We start from the raw sequence: 14,845 nt of genomic DNA on the forward strand, positions 1-14,845 counted from the left end.
GGTAACAGTATACAGTTCTATAAAGTACCAGTGTATGCTAATAAATTGTCGTCGACAATTTTCATTGATAATGATTCATCGTCAATTGTCATCGATAATAGTCGTCGATAATGGAAAAGATTTTCTAGAGACTTATAAACGCCATTAGCCGTAATAATTACAGTAAATTCTCCCTAATTGACACGTTCAGCTTGTACAAAATAATGGACAATTTGGGAAGAGGAGATACGATTATTCGTTTTTATAGTTACCGATTTCCAACAACTATAAAAACGAGCCGCAAGGCTCGAATAATCGTATCTCCTCTTCCCAAATTGTCCATTTTTCTGGGCAATCTGAGCGTCAATTAGGGAAAATTTATTTAAATTTTTTTTTTATTTCTTGACTTCTTTTTACTTTGATTATAACCAGACTGTGGAATTTATTCAAAATAAAAATTGTCTGCATTAATTGAAAAACACAAAGGCTATATAAACATTTCTTTCTTCAATTATTTTATTTGATTGGGATTAATGCAATAGCATTTTTCAAGTTTTTTTATCTATCTACTGATTCTTGACATAAATGCATAAAATCCGCAGTCTAGTAATAACGATTATACTTCCTACTGAATTTGAGCAAAGACCATGAACCGTGTTCAGAGTTGTGCCTAAACAACCCTGACTTCTGCCTTGCCTCGAAAATTGCTCTATTTAAAGCGCACTCGTTTAACTGAACGAAATCGTGTGGCTCGGTCATCGCGCTCCAATAAACAAGGATGTTGGTTAGTTAAATTGGAAGCACCGAAGAATTAGGTGCGGACCGAAGAATTAAGGGGAAAAATCAATTTTTAGCGGTGATCGAACCTTGCATCTACTTGCCACGTGCTACGAGAACTTTTAACTTTAACTTCTTCATACTTGTCATAATTATAATCGTCACTAACCGGTCCTATCTTTAAAAATATTCACCATAAAGTTAAGCCACTAATGATCATTATCGAAAACTCGACTACGGATTTTATGCATTTATGACGAACATGAGTTCGTCATAATGGCTCGACATAACTCCACGATTTGTAACTTATTCAAGTTGTCAACCCTTTGCACTCGAGTGGTTCCAAAATAATTTTAGCAGTATCAAATTTGTTTATGTTTAAAAAAAAAAGTTGAATCGTGTAAAATGAAAACAGGTCAAAAAACATGTTTTGTATTTCAAATTAAAATTGCTTCGAGTGAAAAGGGTTGAAGAAGAAATAAATGTCTACGGAGTTTCTCTTTTCTGCAATGAACGTACAAAATTTTTGTTTTGAATAAAGACCGCAGTTTACTAATAACTCTAATTTAGTAATTAGTCAAAAATGTCATCATGTCATTTTGCCCTTCCTGGTGCTACCTTGACATCGCAAAGAGTTAAAATCGAATTCATTATGGATCATAACTTCGGAAACGTCTATTACTCGTAACCTCGCTCGAGAGCAATTTTTCGAAAGCTCACTTGTGACTTGCACTTCCTACGCAAAGAATACCGTAGCCCTTCGTACGCTGCGTTTCCGAATGATTAACACGCTTAACGAGGTCACGCTTTTCCCGTGGTTTCACTGACCCGTCTGGCGGCTGTCAGAAGTAGCTATTTGCAAGTTGTGCCCCTGGCAATTACCAATTACGGACGGTGACAACACGAAGGCCGAATTCGTGGTGTGTCCGGTCGCACAGTAACGTCTTCTTGATCCATTAAGTTCGGACGATCAGGAAACGGCACACTTTAGAAGACCCTATCGACGTTCCCCGGCCGGGAGTTCTCACCGTCTTGTCGCACGAGCGGTTCACTCGCTGACAAAGCTTATCTCCGCCGGTCATCAGTCGCAATCAATTAAACTGCTCGATTTAATCGTGATTGGGATAATTAAACGGATAGCTTGGGAACGGTCTCGTTCCAAAAACACGCGGACGTCGTCCACGCACGATTTTCTACTCGCGGATGGACGCGATAGAATGATCATTTTTCCAGCGGATCGGTTCGCGTGGATCGAGTTTCTCTTTGGATTCGCGGCGGATCGATACGAGCGCCACACGGCCGAAGAAAAATAGGCCAGTGAGTGGTAATGTCGTTCAATTTGATATATAATCGGAAGAGAGCCGGCGTAAATGTTTGGTCACGTGCAGGCCGATGCAAGTATGCACGTGTGTGCGCCGTCGACTGTTGCGCGACTCTTTCCTGGTCATGCTCTCCTATCATACGAACAACGCACGCCACACACATGGCCCGGTGACAGTCGTTTAAGCCGTGGCACAGCGTACGTGTCCGTGTCTCTATCCAGTATCTATAGAGCGTAGGATGTCGCCATGTGGCGCAACGTATTTTCAGGTGGCGAGCGGCACAATTTTCGCCGACTAGACGTTAGAGGCACCGACTAGACAACGCTAGAGCACCGGCCCCCGACGCGAATTATGCGAGCCGCGCCAAACCACCTCTCCCGGAATCACTATAGTTAGACCCAGTGAACAAGACACGTGACGGAAGAAGTGCTCGCTACGAGGAAGATACGTGACGTGCCCTGAAAATGCACGGGAACTTCTTGAAATCCAATCACGAAGCCTTCGCAGACGAGACAACAGAACTTTCGAGAAATTCCAGCGACGGACGCCGGATTTTTCTGCGCGCGTTGCTGAATAGTTTCTGCGTTCCCCCCGCTTCTATGACACCCGCGATATGATCGCGTTGTCATTGCGTTCCTGTCGTCGGATCTTCGATTTCACAAGACAAGTTTGATCGAGCCAGTTACACATTACGCGGCTCGACCAGTGAACGCACGGTACGGTCGGTTCATTATTTTTCGGAATGCAACGCGCCCGTGTTCGAAAGGCGATCTATATTGTGATCGATCGAAAACGAGCACGAATGTCGCGAAGCTGGTGTTCGAGCGACGATTGCGACTGCGTTCCAAGCCGGCAATAATTTGTATTGTTTTACACACAAACGTTTGCTCAACCTCGACACGCATTTGATATATGAAGCTTTTTAACGGCTGCTATCGATGCAATAATAATCTATCAAGCCGTCTCTTCGTCGATGGCAATCATTCTTCTCATTGAAAGCAAACGAACGTCGCGCACACAGCAATTAAATTGCATTTACGGTCTGTGTCTAGTATGCGTGGCGTCGTGTCCTTGGTAACATTAAGTTAAAGAACGTCCGTCCGGGGGATTCGATTGTATCTAAGAAAAATAACGTGGAAATATTTAAGAAAGACGAGACGAGACAACAGTTCCTGCTCGCTGCCGTCGGTTTAAATGGACTTCGGCTTTCGAGTGCTCGTCTCGTTAAGGATACGCGCATCCGTTAAAAGAATTATACCTATGCTAACAAGTCGGAGACGAGGCTTTGTTCGAGACAAAAACATTAGTTTGAAAATGTGAGAATCGCGGGAGCCAAAAAAAGTCGAGAAACCCCTCTTTTGTCCCGGTGCTTAGCAAAGGGGGGGAAAAAAAGCGAAAGGTGTAAAAGATTTTCGTGACTCCCGTTGTCTCCTCGACGCACGCACGCACGCACACGCTGCCAATAATGCTGCTCGTCGAATCAGCGATACCAGCCGTCATTGTTTGTGCAATCTATGCATCCGTTCCGCAAAGCATGGCAGTCGGTTCCAAGGCGAAAAAATTCTCACGGTTCTCTTTACTCCCCGGAAAAATACCACTGACCCGAGAACGTTAGTGTACCGACCTCCGAACTTGTTTAAAACGAGTTTTACGATTGTGTTTGTATTCAGCCGTTCCTTAGCCGGTGACGAATAACCAACCGCGATTAGCATACTTATGCGGGTACCCAAATTCGGCGAAGTGCACACCGGAGAGTGCCGTGCCGCCGTCAATTGCACTCGATTAAGAGGATCCTTAGTTCGACCTTGCTGTCTCCGTTAGGAGGGTACAAAAGAATGAGGCAAATAAACGCTCTTGACGATCTAAAGGGTGTGAGATCGAATGATTTTCGGCCGGGAGGGAGACTTTCGGTTTTCGACTCGGAAAAAAAAAACGCAACAAGTAGAGCTTTTACTTCGGTTATTGTTAAACTGTGGACCTTTATGTGAAATCGAAATGTTCCCAGGCAATTTGTAGAGGACAGTGGTGAAATCAATGTTCAGTGTTTATTTAACACTATTTTTACCGATAATTTGTATTATACAACTTACCGTATTAATTTTAATAATGATTATAGCAAAAGTCGAGAATTGGTCACGTAGAAAATAATTTTTATTAGTAATTATTAAAAGACGTCTTTTGGTAAAAGTAACGTTAACAACAACACGTTAGTTGCAATTGCAAGGCATAATATAAATGTTATAATATGATGAAATGTGAAAATATAAATGATCGCTTTAATAGAACGTCGAGAGTGAAATCCGCGTAATTGTGGAGCTTCTCACCTCCCCACGAAAACTACACACATTTTTATGCATTCTTGTGTTATCAATGCATGTGCATAGTATAATGCATTTATTACATTTAATTTCTGTATATAATGAAAGTTAATAATAATTTCAGTGCATAACGAAATAAAAAGGCAATTTGTGCGAAATTAGTATGCACGAAAGAATCTGTACTTGTTCTTCCTCACCCCACTTATTCGCTATGATAATATTGTGAAAATATGCTGAATTGATTAAAAAAAAAAAAAAAAAAGAAGAAGAAGGCAAAGTTGTCGAAAAATGTAAGATGAAAGTCGTACGGTTAAATTTACACGGTTAAGCCCCACTCTTCTCCCAACATAGTACCGCGAGCTCTGCGAGACCTCATCTCGCTAGATAAGGACAGAGTATACATAGTTATAGTCCAGTTGGAGTAAAAAGAAAGGAGACAACCAATACGATGCTACGGCTGGACAAAGTAAAAATACAAGAAAGAAAATTGTACTTTCGATACTCTCAGTCTTACTTTTATAATTATAGTACCGATGAATGGCTAAGGTGTTCTTCTGATTAAAATGAGATCGAACACGATATAAACTCGACTACGTTTATCAAAAAATTTATCATCACAGACTGCTTATTAATTAATCCGAAAATAACTGAAACTCATGCAATTTTTATCGTGCTTGGACTAATTTCAATTAGAAGAATCTTAGCTATACAATGATGCCGTAATTATACAGGTAAGGCGATAATTACTCAAATGAAAAATGTCCTCTATTAAACGTTTAAAGTCTTGAACGTTGAAATGGAGTAACGTTTTTAAAATTGGATGAAACGGAAAATGTCAAAAAAATTGTTTAAAGCACGTTTTTTAACTTCTTTATCCGAGTATGTAAAAAAAATTTAGCAGATTTTAAGGACATGAATTTGTTGAAAGGGATGACCTTATTTGTTTTGTCGTTCCACCTGATTGCAGTGTTTACAAAAATTATATATATATTCCCTTACATTATAGTGTCATCCTCTTATCAGTTCTTGGAAGGAAAAGACATTTCACACGCGAGAATTCACATGTTGGCTTCCGGCTCGATGTAAATTTAACCGTGCACTACTGTAACATGTAATAAATCGGATGATGGCTCACCGGAATCGGAGGGTGTCTGCACGCCGAGGTGTTCCAGATTTTTGCAGATTGGCTGATTGAGGTGATAGCAATGATCACTGAGGGTGTTCCTGACATTGATTTCCTTGTGCACTTGACACTGACTCTTATCCTCCTCTTTCCTCCTGTCGTGGAACCTGACCAGCTGACCGGTGACCTCGCTCACTGGCACAGCCTTGATAATCGCCTCTGACATACACTCGGACAGTTTCTCGTGTATATTGATCTGATCGTGTCTGAAGAAAGGGCCATCGTCCTCGGACTCTGTATCGGAGGAGCAGCTCGAGGTTTGCGGTGTTTCCGGCCTCGTGGAGTCGCCGTCGCTCTCCAAGCTTTTTGCGCGGCACTGTTGCTGGGCCTGCTGCTGACTCGCCGACAACGACGTCGTCGTCGGTGTGGCACTAGCTCGGGATATCAATAGACTCCGTCCCGCCGGTATTCTCTTCTGTATCTGCGAATCCTTCTTCGCCGGTAACGTCCTATTGTGTTCTTTGCTGATGCACAGACCTGCCCACATGCAATCGTGATGACGCATCTTTCGCGACCCTAGACAGGTCATCTTGTCGTATAATAACTCTGGAAGGACGCACTCGTCGAAGGTGCGCTCGTGATACATCTCCGAGTATGTGTCCACCACTCGATCCATCGTGAGTTCCAGGTCGAACTTCTTCCATATGTCGTCGGACACCACTGTCGTGTTGTCGGGGGGCTCGTATATCAGGCCCACGTCAGGGCATTCCCAAACAGGCACCGGCATTTTGTCTGAAATGATAACACACATTTCTATTGCATTGCGATACACTTATTATTCACTAATTGGGTCACCTAAAGGTGACCGACACGTACCATGACCGCATTAAATAGCTATTTAATTTATATTAAATACAAATTATTATTAAATTTTATTATTACTATTATTAAAAAGAAATTATATCGCACTGTGACCTAAATGTTTAATTAGCTATCTGTATAGCTATACAGATAGAATTTAATTAGCTATACAGATAGCTAATTAAACATTTAGGTCACAGTGCGATATAATTTCTTTTCATATTCATTAATTATTAACGCAGCTACACGATTTCCAAGAAGCTTCACCTCAATTAGACCAATAATTATTGTTATTCGACTATCTAGTTTCCAACACACAACTGAATAAAATTTTCTCAATCGGTTCATTAACTATTATCTAAAAGGTGTATCCTCACATTGTGTCTGTCACACGTCACGCATATAATATTTCATTACATAAAATAATTCAGTTTCACGAAGTTCTCGTAATTGTCTGCAGTCAAAGTATTAAAAAGTATGTTGAACAAAATTGCTGAATAAACATAGAAATTATCCGAAGTATACCCAGTTATATTTTTAACAAAAAGACGTCCGCCGAGTGTCAAAGGATTAAATAGACTGCGAGTCTTTATGCAAATTCTCATATGCGCAAGTTAATTCAGAAGCATCGAAACGAAGATAATTAACCTTCAACCGGTGATCGATTGTACTTCATCGCGAATTCTCGTTCGATTTTTAGGACAGAGAATCTGACAAAGTATTTTCGAATTTAAACATTTATTCTTTTGTTCTGTTACATTAACGGTCGTGAATTTTCATAAACCAATAAAAGCTGCTATAAAATTTACAAACGATAGACACAATCCCGCAGTAACTGCTCAAAGGTCGAATATCTTGTTTCCCGCCAAATTTCTGACGCGTTATTTCGCCACGAAAATGAAGAGAAGTGTTTGAATTTGAACTGCAATCGGTTTATCACGAATATAACACATACGTGTAAGAAGCAATAAACTTTCTATGATGAGATACTTAATAATTTCTGAACGATTATTAGTGTCTTGCACAATTCAATGTAATCGACATCTAATGCTATTAATATAACAATCTCTGAACTACTTATGTAATCGTGCAGCATTAGATGATATTTGCTAAAAATGCTTTTAAAATTTTTATTACAATTCACTATTTCCTGTTTGCCATATTATCACAATTTGGCGGGAAAAACGGGGAACACCCAGTATATGCTATACATTTCCTTAAGCGTGCGAATCTTTTAACCTGCGAATCGCGTTATCCGCTCAAGAGGTTGAAACGCGCATATTTTGTATCGATTATTTCGATGTGCATCCATCTGCTTCCTCCTCCTTTTCGATGTTGCAACACGTGGCTTCACGTCGCGGTAATAACGCCGCGGCGCGGCGGTATTGCATCGTGTGTCGTAACGCCTTGAGCATTATCAGGAGAATCAACGAAATGAATGCAGTTGATGCTATGAAAATATGAACAAAGGTCGTGTCGCGGCTGTTTGTATGCGCGTAGATTAAAAATACACGTCCTTCGCTACTTTCGCGACACCAACATACAGTTTTTGCTGTGCTCCGGTGAAACCGGGGTACTCAACGAGGCACCGAATCGATATCGCATGGTTCGATGGGATAATTTGTCTGAACGTCGGATACCTCGTACTCGCGTGCGATCTCTAACTCGACCATGGACTGGTAACCTGCCGCGACGAATCACAAACGTCCGAACATGCGACAGAACGGAGGTCTCGGAAAAAACCGGTAACGCGTGCAGCAACAAATCAAACATTCTATACCGAGATGCGACAACCTGCAATAAATCACGGCTGAATCCCTAGACGAGGTCATTTTCGTTTACCGCGTGAGACCGTTACGACTATTTCTTTCATTGGTGGGGTAACTACCCTTCGCGGTGCATTTTTACCCTCGGCCGTCACGGTGCAGTCGCTGAGACGCGTTCAACTTTTTCAAAACCGGTGGCAATTCGGTTACACTTATTGCTAGACCACTCAAAGAAATTATTTAATATTTTTTACAAGAATTTAGGAATACTTTGTTGCATTATTTTGAATTTATTAGAATGATTATTAGATGCAACACATTATCATTTATCTTATTAGATTGATTAATAAGAGGCCGTATTTTGAGTCTGACTCATTATGGAGGATTTTTAATAACAACCTGTTAGGTATGAATATTATTCTTTTACGTTTGAATAAAATTTATTTCTCTTGTTACCAATAATTAAGTATTCAAGTAAATGTATGCACACAATAAATATAAAGTTTTGAAATGAGAAAAAGTTCTAATTGTGAAAAACGGTACGGCAATTGGATATTGGAGGAACACACACTCTTGTTTAACTTCTTTATCAAATCGACCGGCAAAATTTCTTTAATGACTTAAAAAAAAAATGCCATATATGCCCTTAAACACAGAGAATTAGTAACATTGATTTCAGGGGCAAAGTTGAAATTTCGTTGTATAAAGAGAAAAATCGGATACAGTAGAATCAATCTGGGCAGTTAAGAGTCAACCTAAGTCTAGCAGAAATTACTCTTTAGCTTCGTCATGAAGTGAGTCATAAAATTGTTGCACTATGTTGCCCTGATACACTTGATGGTATTTTAATCCATTCAGCTGAAAGAACGAAGTAGATTCGTAGTACCAAACTTGCGCCAAGATGCTCAACGCCGAAAGAGTGATTCTGACACATGTTTTTGTGCGTCTCGTCACTCCACTCGGTCATTATTTATTAACTAACTTATTTGATCACTAAATCTGCAATTCTACGGAATGTTCACAATTTTGTACACTGAATAAATATAAATTGCAAAGTATCATGAAGTTGTAATTTTTCTCTGTTGTACATTATCAATATTTCCACGATTGTGTCTCATTGTGTCAGAAAGCGCCGAGATATTTTTACAATGAATTCGACGTGCCAAGACCATCTATAACCGCATCGCAGTGAACATTTAGTTAGATAAAGCTGCAGTCGCGAAAGCGTCAATTATAAGAGCTGAGGAAAATCGCTCGAATAGCTTGAAAAAGTGTCTAATACATTGCAATATCTTCCGCAACCATTACAGCTCGCGCGCGAGTGAACTGATCAACCGCGATTCACACATCGTGCATATGCTAGACGCACCAGCAGGCCGGCTAGACGTAAAACTATCTTTAGGTGAAGTCACTCTGCAAAGTGAATTATATGTATAGCGATACTGAGAAGAATTAACGGTAGTCGGTGATACGAGGAAATCCCGATTCTTTCGCAAAATGACGCATCGTTTTACATAAGACGCCCAGTGTGTGTGCATAGCTCGATCGCCTCGTCACGACGCTTTTAGAGTGCAGTTATGCTCTGCCAGAAGAAGGAAACGCGTCTGGGGCGCCGGTCACGCATCGAAAAGTCACACGGAATGACGCGACGCCCGCAGGTCTCAACCTCAACTCCTTCGGAATGACTCACGGTTTACAACGAAATTCGCCAGGGTGTATCGCTGTCGCGTATCTACACGCAAAGAAAACACACCGTTGATTTTTATTGCCGGTATTATAGCGCAAACATTACATCCGCCCGATTGGGCCCACCTCGACGATCACGAACCGGCGGCGACCGTTATCTCACGTTCCCGCGCGCACAGATGAACCACCGTGTTTCAATTAATTGTCACGCTACGGCGTTCTGACTGTTACGAATATTGTCACTTTCAGAGAAATTGCACTATTCGGAACACTACCGCTGCCCGAGATATCTTTCCAGAAAGGTTATAAAGCATTATCTTGTTCGAAGCAAACAAAGAAATCTGACTTGAATTAGGCTTTACTTAAAATGACACTTAAAACGATTTTCAAGTAATATTTCGGAGAAGAGAATATTTTAAAAAATATTCTGAATTGCTGACGTTACGAATTCTTTAACAATTCGTATATTTCTAAGAAATGTCACATAACCGTTCTCTAAACATTACTACATCAATTTACGATTTGTGAATAACATACGGAGAAAATTTTACATACTATAACTTTAAAAAAATATTTATGCATTTTGGTTACATAAGAAATGAATCAAATGAAGACCGCTAAATGCTACTCGAAAATGTATATTTTTTAAGATATTTTTAATTTTATACATTAAATTTCAGTTGGTTAACGCAATACATCGTCAAATATTGAAACTGAAATATTAATATGGTTGGCTAAATATCGATACGAAGAAACGTGAGATTTTTGTAGAAAAAATAAAAAGATTTACAAAATTGAATTTAGAAGTAACTGGGTGGTGAATAGAATTAGAGAAAGTGGTTGAAGAATTGGAAAGGTACCAGGCATCGTCGACAGAACTATTTTGACAGCCGGACAGACAAAGGCGTTTGACAGTTAACCGAGTCGTTCATCGTGAGATTCATATCAAAAGCCGGCGAAGAAAAGTAAGCAACACAAGACACAAGAAGAAAAAGTGAAATAGGAGGAAGGGAAGGCGGTGAGCTTTGTGGCTCGCTCGCCCGTGAAAAACGCGAACCGCTGAAAAACAATGATACATTAGACGTTTCTCTTTGACCCTACTTCGCTGCTGAATCGAACAAAAGAGAGTCACTAAGGGGGGAAAGAGATCACCTTCCTAGAACGGCCTTGCCAACGAAAGAAAGCATCCCGCATGTTTCGTGTTACTCTCTTCGCAGAGAGGAGAAAAAAAGATAAACTTTCGTTAGATCGTCCTAGAAGCGTCGTGTCGTCGAGCGCTCGCGTAAAAACCGTTACTCGCCGAATAGTAAACAGAAGACGAATGTTTTCACAGAAATATCTCTAATTTCTTGCGAAAATTCCTTCGCGGTTCCTCAGAGACGAGTTCGAGAAATGAAAGTACTTCTCTTTGTTGATATAATTCCTTGAACACGAAAAAGGATCTTCTGTGTTAAATATTGTTTATAAATAATATAAACACATCAACCGATCGCATCTCTGTTCTTAAGACGAATTTTTTTATGAAAGATTGATACGCCACTGTTGACAACGGTCTGTCACGGAAAAGGACATTTTTATTTAAAATGAAAATTTGCACTCTCCTATTTTACACCGTTTTAATATACAGCGATAAGAGCGGCAACTTCTCAGAACTCTTTGAACACTTTGAACTTCTCGCGGCATTCGGCTCTGACGGAAGATCTGTTCCAAATGTGTCGCATTTTGATACAATATTGCGAGAGGCGGCGGCGACTCTGAGGAATCAAGGCGACATTCGGCTTTTGACAGCAATCTCTTTCACTAATAATTATCTATTTGACCGTACATCACTAGCTTCTCAAGCAATCTGTATGGGAACGCTAGAAAGAGGGGCGTGTCCCGAGGAGGCAAACTGTGTGGATGGTGCAGCCGCCCTTTAAGATTCGCATTATTTTTATAAACACATTCACTTTCGGATTATTTATGTTGGCAATTGACATCAAGATCGAAACAACGAATGTATCAATGAAAAAAAAAATCGTTTAAAAATAATACGTCATCGTGGAAAGATCCGAAGAAAATGTAACACCGGTCGACCTGTTTAACGCGTTCATGAAAGCTGTTTACAGAATATGGCGTTCGAAAACATCAGCAAAATCGAATGTCTCGAAAGTAAATCTCCGAACAGAGAAAAATATAATTCCTACACGCCCGAAGAGTTTTCTCGATTACGCCAAGAAGTTCCGCGTCTCGCTTTCTTTCGCTAGAAAAATGATCGTCCTGCGTGTTCTGCCAGTGAAATAAAAAAATGTCAAACAGAATTTCTGTCTAACACGGATTTTGAAACTGAACAAACCTTTCCGACGGATCCGATAAAAATGGTAGTTAGCCCGAGCTGTATACGGAATTCGACATTCCACATCGTCCGCCGACACGATCGATAGATTGAACTTATCTCATATTAGAACTACAGTCCACATATCGGACAGAGAAACCGGTCCAGCATCGGTTAGGTGGTGGTGGTGTGTTCACTAACTTCCGTCGAACATTATCGTTCAAGCGTGTAACAAGCCGACAGCTTTCCTACCGGCACTATAATTAAGAGCGGATTTCTTCTAAGGATGAAAAGGCGCGATACGGTAAAAGTATAATGAAAAATGTCCCGGCCGGCCTTCAAGCAAACACCAAACGAATTCCTAAAAACTAGAACCGGGAGTGCGGATTGATATGTTGCACGACATTGCGATAGAAAGTGCAATATGCCGGGCAAACTCGCTTATCTCCGCTTGACACACATATTTTCGCGTACATATCGATCCGTGCAAAACGATGCAACATTTCGAAACGAGGAAAATGTCCGCGAATCGATCTCTGTCACCGAAACAACCGTCAATCAAAATCACGGGATCACAAAATGGCCCGCGAACGTATTCACACCTTCGCGCCCGCCATTTCACGCGAAAAAGGTTCTAGCTACGCTATTGAAAATAACGCGCTTGTTGCCTAGAAACCGATACGTTCATTGTCGCTTAAAAATGTAATATTTAGTTGTTCGATACGTGACGCGCGTTCGCTACCGGTATCATAAATGCCGACTCTTTACTCGAGCAAAGTCAAACGAATTATGGAATTGTCAAACAGAATTTGAAAACAGATATCTGACACAAAATGTCTGTTTCCCGCGTTATGGAATTCTACGATCGTCCTTCATTGAATATCCCTTCGCAATTAACAAAAGAAACGTTGATCAAACAAATGACGCGAGTAACGCGTTGGGAAACATTTTCACTGTGTTAAAAATAAGTTTGTCGATTTCTTGTACGGCGGACAACGAAATCACGTTTGCGCGCGATGCCGGCCAATAACCGCATAGAGAAGTCGCGTATTTTATCAAATGTCGTGTACGGATTTAGTCCGTTCGATTATTCGACTCAGGTGTCGCACGCGAGAAATAGTACGCGGCGTGATTTTCACGTCAAAGTTCAAGCGAACGAATGCATCTGCAACTGAAATGAACTACCGAGTATTTCATAACACTATTTATAGACAAGTATGATTCGACTGAATAGGCCAGCAGCCAGGAAGAAATTCGCAAGGTGGTACACAAAGTATTCGCAGGATTCCAGTTTCTCGGAAACCGAGTCTCTCATCGATATTAATACACCGCGGGGCGAACTATCGACTCGAAATGATCGGCAAAAATGCACCGCCTACCTATTTTCTAACGGAATGCTTCGGCCGAAGAGCGTCGCGTGCTACGGCGCTCGAATAAAAGCGTCCTAGCATGTCTGCTAATCTATTTGCATCAATCTACGACGCCACGGATTCGAATATTTCACTCGCGCTTGGTTTTTCTTCTAAACCGCACTTGCGATCGAGTCACGGGTCAAGTTTCACAAAATAAAACGTTGAAAAGCTTGGGAACCGGTGTCGAAACGGCACCGCGAAACCGGCACAAAGACGACACCGGTGACAGAAAAAAGTTCAAGAACAGTCCCGGTCGCGGGGGTAGAAAAATTGGTAAAATAGTTTAGGCACTGTACAAACCTATCGGCCACTTCGTGTTGTAAGCCAGGAGAGAAATAGTATCCAGTATGGAACACACTTTGGCGCGACTTTGAATATCGCGCGAAAAAACTGAACTGATACGAGGTAGGCGCGTGTCCCGCCTATTCGAATTTCGGAATATATTCCTCTTCTTCTTCTCGGTTTCCGGTTCACCCACTGTAGACGAACAGCAACGGGCCGAACGAATGATTTCGCGGCACTGAATATACGCGTCCTCCTCGGTCGTGGTCCTTCCCCGGTGTCCGTACAAAACTGACACGGGAAAGTGTCTTACGGTAAAATGATCCGTTCAAGCGATTCGGTCGCGTGTGCTATCGCCGCGTTCGGCCATAAACGTTCCAGTCGTTTTCTTTTATTGTCGAGATTGCTGTACGAAGAGAAACTGCTTCTGTATTCGACCGGATAAAGAAAGAATTTCATTCTCGGCGCGATCTGTACGATAAGCCGGTGGCTCTAACTCTGTCCCTGCGCACGCGCACGGCGATCGGCGACAACCCAACCTTTACTTTAAGGCCGGTTAAAGGCGACTGAACTGTGCGGCTCGTGTGCCTTGCATCTTCCACGGGCATGCCCACCGCTCGAGACCCGGCACCAGGACCGTGCCAACTACCGCAGCGCCCCCGTACCCGAACTAAAACGCTGGCTATTCGTGCGAGTATTTTCTCTCGTATCGCTCGATAATCGCGTTGCTACTTAGGGCCACTTCGAGCGTGCCTCCTCTGTCTCTTGCCGCCATTCACGTTACAACTTCCGAATAGACTGCGGACCTTTCCAACATGTCCTAGCACGGAAAATAAGTTTTCGAGACGAATATTTTGCTATCCGCATTTTTAAATATACTGCTGTTCTAGTAGAATGTCTTCTAACAGCAGATAGAACGTATTTTTATTGTTGCGTTTTAGCACGTTTTATACAGTCGTGTATTTGAATTTATCCGATTTAGCAGCCGAAAGTATGTAGGCTCGT

The 14,845-nt window shown here is 41.4% G+C and overlaps 1 protein-coding gene across 1 annotated transcript in view; it reads right to left on the reverse strand.

Annotated features, from left to right (window-relative positions):
* Myc (bHLH transcription factor Myc) overlaps nt 1-14,410 on the reverse strand; it is a 62,257-nt gene extending 47,847 nt beyond the window's left edge. Inside the window, exons 1-2 of the mRNA XM_033468663.2 lie at nt 13,859-14,410; nt 5,532-6,311 (exon numbers count right to left, since the gene is read on the reverse strand). Of these exons, the coding sequence (XP_033324554.1) occupies nt 5,532-6,306 (775 nt within the window). The 5' untranslated portion in view covers nt 6,307-6,311; nt 13,859-14,410. The remainder of the gene's footprint in view (nt 1-5,531; nt 6,312-13,858) is intronic.
* Nucleotides 14,411-14,845: the final 435 nt, after the last annotated feature.

Source organism: Megalopta genalis, chromosome 2 (assembly GCF_051020955.1).
Source record: "Megalopta genalis isolate 19385.01 chromosome 2, iyMegGena1_principal, whole genome shotgun sequence".
Taxonomy (NCBI): Eukaryota; Metazoa; Arthropoda; class Insecta; order Hymenoptera; family Halictidae; genus Megalopta; species Megalopta genalis.